The sequence below is a fragment of the Otolemur garnettii genome, unplaced genomic scaffold, assembly GCF_000181295.1.
Source record: "Otolemur garnettii isolate 467f Iridium unplaced genomic scaffold, OtoGar3 scaffold00012, whole genome shotgun sequence".
In the NCBI taxonomy this organism is placed as follows: Eukaryota; Metazoa; Chordata; class Mammalia; order Primates; family Galagidae; genus Otolemur; species Otolemur garnettii.
Genome location: NW_003852407.1, coordinates 27,438,290 through 27,447,932, shown reverse-complemented (window position 1 = coordinate 27,447,932; position 9,643 = coordinate 27,438,290). Strand labels below are relative to the sequence as shown.

Sequence of the window (9,643 nt, the reverse complement as noted above, 5' to 3'; positions counted from 1 at the left end):
CAATGCAAGTCTTCATTGTACAGATAACCCCTGGAGCTTGCAGTTTCTCTACATGACTTGCCATGGTCATACTACTGGTTAGACATTTAGCAGCCACAGGACTAAAATAAAATTACAAGAGTGTGTGTGAGGACACACTGTCTGCAGGTTTTGTCCTAGGGGATGTTCACACAGTGTGGCAACTATTTTATGGATCAGGCCAGCCGGCTAACTCCATCCCTGATCTATTGCAGACTAGTGCAGAAGCCACACTGGGGACAGGAATGTGCCTTGAATGAGACGCCTTTTTGGCTAGGTGGAACATTCACTGAACACCCACTCAATTAAGCTTGCTAAGCATGAATAATCAATCTAGTAGCAGTATTTTTAATTTGAATAAACTAAAACACAGAAATCAGATTCAGAAGATAATAGTTCAAAGCTCCTAATCTGCCATCTACTAGCTGTGTGACCTTGGGACAAACTTAACATTCACATCTGAATGTAAAACAGGGAAAACAGCATTATACCCCAAAGGGATTCTGTGAGGATAATAAGTCCAGATATCTGGAGAACTATGCAAAACTTACCCATAGCTTTTCTGTCTTTGTCTTCAGTCTTCTGTAATCTAGTACAACACCCCCTGCCAAATTTTAAGAACTTTGACAGGGCAACTTACTATCATTAAATTCATTCTTTTCAAATGTATAGTTCAATGGGTTTTAGTAACAATTAGGCAAGTTTCCTCATTTTCTCTAGGTTTCTTCTTGTCCTGGCTATGCATTTATTCATCCTCCAAAGTCCACTAAAAAAGGAATTCCCTATTTTTTTTATAGAGAAGTCTCACTATATTGCTCTCAGTAGAGTGCCGTGTTATCACAGCTCACAGCAACCTCAACCTCTTGGGCTCAAGCAATTCTCTTCCCTCAGCCTCCCAAGTAGCTGGGACTACAGGTGCCCACCACAAAATCTGGATATTTTTTGTTGCAATTGTCATCATTGTTTTAGCTGGCCCGGGCCAGATTCCAACCCATCACCCTCGGTGCATGTGGCTGGTGCCATAACCACTGTGCTACAGGCACCGAGCCAGAATTCCCTATAATTCTTACTTTTATCCCTATTTAAGCACTTCTCACTATAATTTTTTACATATCCAAATTTTCCCCAGTCCCCATCAACTATGAAGGAGACAGGGATAACAATTATAAACTTTTACACAATACTTCATAGTGTATATGAGGCTGTCTTTGGGGGGGGGTAGGAGTGGGAAATAAGGTCTTGCTAAGTTGTCCAGGCTGGACTCAAACTCCTGGCCTCAAGGAGTTCTCCGATCAGCCCCTAGCTGGGATAAAGGCACAACCGCAGTGCCCTGCTAGGAATGCTTTTTTAATGGATTAGTTCTTTTGATCTTTGTATCCGACACTGTGCCCAGGGCACTCACTTCATATTTATGAAATTATTGAGTTCCTCTTGTGACCTAAGAAAGGGACAGTTACAGAAACATACAAAAAAGCACCACAGATGTTTCAAAGTTTTGCTGCCAAAGCAAATATTTCAAAACCTGAAAATAAGAGGCATAGTCCAGGCGAAGAAAAACCTGGCTGGCCACTGTGGATCATCACCATTACCCAGAAACCAACTGCAAATCCAATTCTGATTGCTGCTAGTCTCTAAATCCCTTCTCCAAGCCTGCTTCAAGGCCCAAAGATTCTGCGATTAAAGAGTTTTGGCAGTATTTGCTCTTGAGCAGTCTGATAGTTCAGTTAAAAAATATTCCTCTATCTTTTCCATAAACACCCTGGGAAGTATGCATAGCTGTTAACCCAATTTTAGAGGAGGAAACTGAGGCTCCAGAGGATAACTGGTGCCCAAGATTGCTCTTGGGAAAAGGCAGTCAAGAGCCACACTCAGGTCTTTTTACCGGGCATCGGATGTGCAGCGATTTTTTTTTTCTTCAGATTAATGTGAGAGTACAATTATGTTACAATGTTTACATTTGTTAGGAAGAGTCTCTGAGATGTGCAACCATTTAAACAACTTCCGAGGGAGGGCTTCTAGCTGGGGGAACAGGGCAACAAAGTCACAGAGATTGCAGCATGTGAACAGTGGCCCTGGAAGGTGGGCAGGGTTTTCCTAACAAGCAGTTTAATTTGGCTGGACTGATGCCCTTCAGAGCTGTAGGTGAAAGGGCAAAGAGGCACCTGAGATCAGATTAAAGACAGCCTAATCCAGGCTTCCACAGCAGGTACTGTGTCATGCTTAAAACACTGCATCTCTTTCAGGAGCTCAGGGTGAGGAAGGGTTACCCAGAAAAGAGAGAGAATACTGTCTTCATGACCATAGAGATTCTTTGTTCTGGGTAATATAACAAACACTGAAGGAATACAAAGGCCTATTCAGCAAGTCCTTTTCTCTCTGCCCACTTGCTAAAACAAAAACAAAAAAAAAATCTTTTTCCCCTTTTCACTTTCATTAGTAAAATATCTGATCACAGTATCAATCAAGCAGTAGGAGAGATGGGGAAAGATTATCCACAGTTACTCCAATTTCAGATAGGTATCCTTCATCACTCCCAGGTCAAAAGATTAAAGTTTATAAAAATTACAGCCAGGTGAGATACACACTATTCGCAAAACTGCATACATCTGGATGACAACAAGGTTAAAAAACCAAGCAGTCTAGTAATGTTATTTCATCATGTGCAAAGAATAAAAATTTTAAAAAGCAAAAATCTCCCCAGGCCTCCCTTACAAAGGACGGCTACTGTGTAATTCTATGACAGAACTTTATTACAGCTCTGGTTGAAACCAGATGAACTGCTATCTTGGTATGGATTCTAAAAGCATATGCTTCTACTCCAATCTGTTTGGCTTTAAGGCTCCACCCATCCTCTCAGGTGCACTGAAAACCTCTGGACAGAAAAGAGGCAATTCTTGAAATAGTTAGGATTTATAGATCTTTAAAAGGCTTCCAGGCATTTTTGCAAGAGATTCATAAGAAACCTCTGACTGATCCCCAGTGTCCTAGAAGAGGTACCTATTGGCCATCAGCCTTGAATACCACCCTGAGGTAAAAGGATTTCAGAGACAAGTTAAAGTTAATCAGAATGTGAAGCCCACCTATTAGGTCCTGATGTAAAACTCCAGGGAAAGTGAATAGCTGTATTTTTTCTAAGTCACATAATTGCTACTATTTCTGCATTTTTACTATGTTAGGTACAGTGATGAGGTCTCTTCATACACCATTTTACTTAATAACCCCACTATCTCTTTGAGGTATTACTTATCTTTAGGAGAAACTGAGGCTGAGAGTAAAGTACCTAAACTCTCAGAGCTAGGGAGTGGTCTACCAGCTGACCCCATCTCAAACTGCCTTTCAGAAATCTGCTTTCCTCTGCCTCCCCTCCCAACGCCAGATGAGCGCTCTTCCAGAAGCCCACACAGCTAGGGATCTCTCTCACAAACAAATACACACACATACACACACACACACACACACACACAGAGGAAGCCACCACCCGCTTCCCCATCAGCATTACCTATCCCACTCCAAGAACTACAAAGGCTTGGAAGAATAGTTTTTTCCTAGTCCATGGAGCCCCTCAATGTGCCCCTCTGATTCGCTACTTTCTCACTACTGACACACCTACGAGAAAAGCCATTGGGTGCAGAGTTCCCAGAGGTTCACTCTTCCATCCTGATTTGGTTTAATAAGCCCCACGTCCTTACACACACCGCCCTCCCCAGCTTTGAAAGAGAAAACTGCAGACTCACAAATAGTGAGGTGCTCTTACTCAAGAACTAAACCGAGGAAAAGCCCACCCGGGCAGTCAAGACACGGAGTTCCAGGCCCCATCTGGTAGGTCGCTGGCTAATTGTGAAAGGGGAAATTCAACGACAGCACCTCCCTGTGGGTCCAGGGTTCTAAGATGTAAAAAGGAATGAAAGGAATGGAGCTTGCACTCTTTCGAAGATTAAGCTGACTTCTGTAAAGTACGCAGGACAGCTCCCACCTGGTGCCTGACGAATTCTGCTCCCTTTCTTTACCTCTGATTTCACCTCCTTCCTCAGGGATGAGGAGGAAATAAAGTGCTGGGATCTTCCGAAATTTACAAAGGTTCATGTGCCTTCAACCATTTTTTATTAACAGGGTCTTACGTTATACCCCTATCCCTCTCTACCCACTTTCCCCCTTCCTTCTGATCCCACATCCTAAATCGAGAGAAATTAGGTGACTACTTCTGACATGAGCGCAGAACAGGCCAAACAGGCAGCGCCCAGTGGCCACCCTCTTCCAGACCCCAGGGAAGACAGCGTGACCGGAGACAGAAACAGGAGAGACGAGGGAACCTCTGGGGGCTCCAGAGCGAGACCAACTTCCCCAGGACCCGCCGGCCCCGCGCCCCTCGGGGACAAGGCTACCAGAGCCGCTGCTCCACCTGTCATCCTCCCCGGCTCTCGGCCCCGCTGCGTCCCCCACAGAGCGTCCGAGTAGCCGGCGGCCGCTCACCTGCGCTGGACAGAGCAGCAGCAGCAGGATGCGGAGGGCCGGGCCGAGCGCACTCATGCTGCGGAGTCTGCGACGGACCGGCGCGTTCTGCTTCCCAGCGGCGGCTTCACTTCCCTAGGCTGTTTCAGGACGCCGCGCCGGACGCCAGGCGGGGAGCAGGCGCTGCGCGCGCAGGTCAGGAAGGAAGACAGCGTCGCCAGCCCCTCCCTTTCTGGGCGGAGCCACTGCAGAGACGCCGGGGGCCCGTTCTGGGGTGGGGCCTAGTCGGATCGGGGGCGGGGCCGGCCCCGGGCAGTGTCCGACCCGCGGGTTACCGCCGGGCGTTGCTCTCCACCGCCTGTCCGGTTCTGGGAGCGCAGCGTGGGGATGGGGTCTCCCGGACCTAAGCTGCTGAAGTCTTGGGATCCACCCTGGCCTGGGAGGATATTTCTGGAGTTGTACTAAACGTAGCTTTGATGCTTTACTTGCTTTCCCCGCTTTTTTGTCTCCTGGGTTGGGGAGGGTGAGCGAAAAGGTTTTAGCAAAGGAGACTGTTGGTTAAGACCTTAGTTCTCAGCGGAGTATGTGTGTGTTTATTTTAGCCCCAATAAATATTGAGCAATTTCTCCTCCCAAGCCCAGTCACCCGAAAGGAATCCGTGCCGAGGCACTTTCTGGTGACGCGCAGTGGCCTGACAGTGTGGCGACCCGGGAGCGCGAGAGGCGGAGCCCGGGGGGCGGAGCGCAGAGGCGAACCGGGAGTCTCGTCGCCTCTCTGCTTTTGTTTAGCGCGCTCAGCCGGGTTGGGAAAGGCGCTGGAGCAGCACCACCTGCTGGCCGGGTCGCGCCTACCTCAGTGAACCTGTGGACAGGGGAAGGCTCCCAAGTTTGATCTTTAGGTGAGGATCGGTTTTAAGTTCTGAGTGGAGTCAAGTAATACAAAGGTAAAGGAGAAACAGCTTCATTTTTGAGCCATGCATTTACACTTCTAACTTATTTTTATTGTATTATGTATTTCTGATAACATTTTCCCTTAAATGTTTTAGACCACGCAAAAGCATAAGTCATTTCCATTTTGAAGTTAAGAAAATGGATGTAAGGAGGCGGTGCCTGTGGCTCAAAGGAGTAGTGAGCCGGCCCCATACAGAAGGTGGCGGGTTCAAACCCAGCCCTGGCCAAAAACTGCAAAAACAAAACAAGAAAATGGATGTAAGGATCTTTTCCCCAGCAGTGGAAGCAAATTTACAATGAAAAGGCTAAATATGTGTCTGGTAGCGATGTCCAAACCCAGCCCCAGGTGGGTCCATGATGTGATGACCTCAAGCCTCCCCTACAAAGAGCTGTTTCAGTTACTGTCTTGCCTCCTCACCTCCTCAGCCCACCTGCCTGCCTGGCGGTGAAACTATAGGAATTTCTTTTGAACCTTCAGCCATAGATCATCCATGAGGGCCTCCTGGTTCTCATCTAACTGTGTGCTGTCCTATTCCCTAGAATTCAGCTCCTAGTGGCTTCGTTGATGGTAACATAGGAAGTCTGTGGTCCAGCACAGACACATCTCCAGCACAAGACACACTTGACAGAATTGCAAATTCTCCAGCTCCACCCTAGACCTTCTGAATCAGAAGCTCTAGGGGTGGGTCCAGCCATATGAAGTTTAAACAGACCTCCAGGTGTTTCCCCTGCATACTCAAGTTCAAGAACCACTGCTATAAGGATATTTCTTGGAATGGATCTTGCTAGGTTAGTTACCCTTCCAATTTTAGCGAAGCCCTAATTTTAGAGTTGGGGGACTACCTTTAGTAAAGAATTAACTTGAGTAAAAGCAATTTCAAACACTATATGAGACCTTTCTGGGATGGACAGAAATTTTGATGTCCCCCCAAATAATGTCCACCATCTGCCAAAATAAAATCAAAAGATCTTTTAGCTTTTTTTTTTTTGCTGGTTCTCAGTCTCTCATACAGCTTCACCAAAGCCTAAAAGCCTAGGAAATATTTTTAAAATAAAGAACCATCTTTCTAAGAGAACTTTTTTGTTTGCTGATAACAAAGTAATCCTACTCATGGCAGAAACATTGACAATACATAGAAGTTGAAAGACAAGAATTTAAAAATCACTTATCATAGATGATGCCTGTGGCCCAAAGGAGTAGGGCACCAGCCCCATATGCCGGAGATGGCGGGTTCAAACCCAGCCCCAGCCAAAAACTACAAAAAAAAAAAAATCACTTATCATTTCACCACAATGGATAATCTATATCCCATTGTGTTGTGCTTTTTCCTTCTATGAAAATTGTTTTAACATGATTCTGTAGGGTGGAAAGGTGTGATACCCCCACCTATCATAAGGGTCACTGTGGATACTCCTATACCAAAAGGCAAGTTGACAAGAGAAAGGCATAACAAATTTATTTAATCAAAGTTTTGTGTGATGCAAGAAACTTCAGAAATGACCTAAAGACCCAGGGATAACTGTCCATTTTTATGCTGAGATTCAGTGAAGAACGGACAGTGAAATAGAAATGTGATTGGATGAGCTAATGGTCTTAGACTGGGTGGAGGAAACCCAGCAAGGCCATCTGTTCAGATTATTCTAGGTGTCTCCTTCTACCTAGGTATTGGGTAGGACCCTTCTGGAATGAGGGTCTTCTGACCTCTTACCAGACAAAATAGGTCAGAGAATTTCTGTATGGCCAGCTCCTACCCACAAACAACAAGGGAAGGTGACGGTGATATGTCTAGGTTTTATGGCTTGCTTTGGAGGAAATGGGTTCTAGTTTCTATGACCTGCCCTGGGGAAGAGGAATTCTGGCTTCTATGTTTTGCTCAGGAAAAAAAAGGCACCAGAGACAGGAGGACAGGAGAAGATCAGAGAGAGACTTTCTCATGAAGGTGGGTTCTGAGGTCTTCCAAACTCTTTTAGCTCAAAGTACTGAGCATGCCAAAGCCCCATACTTAGGGGTGTTGCTTTTCTGAGCCCCAAAAGTTGAGATGCTAAGAAAGACTTCTTTGTTTGTTTGTTGAAAGAATATCATTACTGCTATCTTCATAAGCACTATTCAGTGTTGACTTCAGAATAACAAAGTAGAAAACAAGAGGCCAAATGAAATTATTAGACATGCAGCTTTATGAATGGGCAGAAAGATCCTCCAGAAAATTTCCACATAGTTGAAAACATAAATGCATGTGAATATATGGACTTTTTAAACAAGAGGAAATATACTGTATATGGTTTCGTTCTGCTTTTTTTCTTTTGCCAAATGCTTTTCTATTTCATTACTTAGAATAACTGTAAAGAATTTTATTGTGTATTATGATACTCCAGCAGCTGGACTCACAGTAGTATCAAAATCAATGAAATCACCAATTCACAGGTATTTCAAACTAACTCACTATCTGTACTTGTATTTCTGGTACATATGAAGGGTTTGTGTGGTCCCAGGAATACCTTATAACTTTACCTTTCCTTTTCTATATATTGCCTCACATTCCTGAACTTGCCTGGATTTCCACAAAGCCTTGCATTTTTCTTTGCCCTCTGCTTTCCTAATGATGCCATTATAAAATTCTAAAAGCTATTGAACATTTCCCTTATGGAGGGATAGGGGAAAGCTGACCCATGACAAAATTCACCTGGCTAGCTGCCAATGAAAGGGGAAGGCTGGAAATACTCATGTTGGTTATTTTTGATCCATTGCATACTTTATTTAATCAATCTCCTATTGGAAATTTAGTTTGTCTCTTGTTATCAGAAATAATGATGCCGTGAACATCTTTGTATCTAAATCTTGGCAATCATACTTTGGGAAGTCAAGGTAGGAGGAGATTGCTTGAGGCCAGGAGATCAATACCAGCCTGGGTGACATAGTTAGACCATATCTTAACAAAAAAATAAAACAATTAACTGGGTGTGATGGCTTTTGCCTGTCGTCTCGGGAGACTAAGGTGAAAGGATCACGTGACCCGAGGAGCTATGATTATGGGACTGTACTCCAGTCTGGGTGACAGAGCGAGACTCTGTCTCTTACGTAAATAAACACAATCATATGCAAACAGAAGTGTTGGAAAATTTTTCTATTGTTGGATCAAAGCCAAGGTGCTTTAAGTTTTGATTATTGTCAAATTGCCCTGCAGAGAGATTGCAGTGTACACTTTGGTCACCAACATACGGCAGTGCCTAATTTCCATTCCTTTGCCGATATTCTTCTTTGTCATTTGGCTTGGTGAAAAAGAGTATCTGTGCTGTTGTTTATTTTATATTTTAGTTTCAAACATAGTGAAATGCTTTACTTCGTATTTCTTCATTTATATGTGAGATTAAGAATCTCTTCATACAGTTGCAAGTGACTTCATTTCTTTCTCTGAGCCCTTCATTTTTATAATATAGATTGTTTTCTTTTTTCATAATGCTTCATAAAAACTATTACAAAAATTAATCTGTTGATCTAGCATATGTATTGTAGATACTTTTACTAATTTATTGGTTTTATTTTTCAGGGTTATAAAAATGTCTTCATGTTTTCCTCTAAAATGTTAATGCTTTCATGACAAGGATGATCCATCTGGAATTAGTTTTCTATTAAGTAGTGATATAAGTCTCCAGCTTCCCTCCTCTCCTTAAAGCTGGGCTGGATATCTGCTCTTCCTAAGGTCACCACTGATTTTTGTGTTGCCAAATCCAACAGCAACTCTTTTGTTCTCCTCTCACTTTATCTCTTAGCTGGGACTACAGGCAATGCCACCATGCCAGGATAATTTTTATACATTTTTTTGTAGAGATGGGCTTTCATTCTTGTTCAGGCTAGTCTTGAACTCCTGACCTCAAGGGCTCCTCCTGCCTGGGCCTCCCAGAGTGTAGAAGTACTGGTGTGAGCCATGTGAAATATACTCATTCATCCTCACTCTTCTGGGTTACATCATTGCCTAAGCCTCGACTATATTTCATTTTCTGGGCTAAGGATATGATTTTTTTTCCTTTTGAGCACTACATTCATATTACATTTCATTACAACAAAATAACTGATTTTTTTTTTAATAAAGAAGATTTTCAGGCTCAGTGCCTATGGCTCAAGTGGCTAAGGTGCCAGCCACATACACCTGAGCTGGCAGGTTCAAATCCAGCCCAGGCCTGCCAAACAACAATGATGGCTGCAACCAAAAAATAGCCGGGCGTTGTGG

General features: G+C 43.9%; 1 protein-coding gene across 1 annotated transcript in view; it reads right to left on the bottom strand.

Annotated features, from left to right (window-relative positions):
- The window catches only part of NPC1 (NPC intracellular cholesterol transporter 1), a 51,594-nt gene extending 46,944 nt beyond the window's left edge, over positions 1 to 4,650 (bottom strand). The window contains exon 1 of the mRNA XM_012802017.2: positions 4,489 to 4,650. Coding sequence (XP_012657471.1) covers positions 4,489 to 4,545 — 57 coding nt within the window. The 5' untranslated portion in view covers positions 4,546 to 4,650. The remainder of the gene's footprint in view (positions 1 to 4,488) is intronic.
- Between the last annotated feature and the right edge of the window lie 4,993 nt (positions 4,651 to 9,643).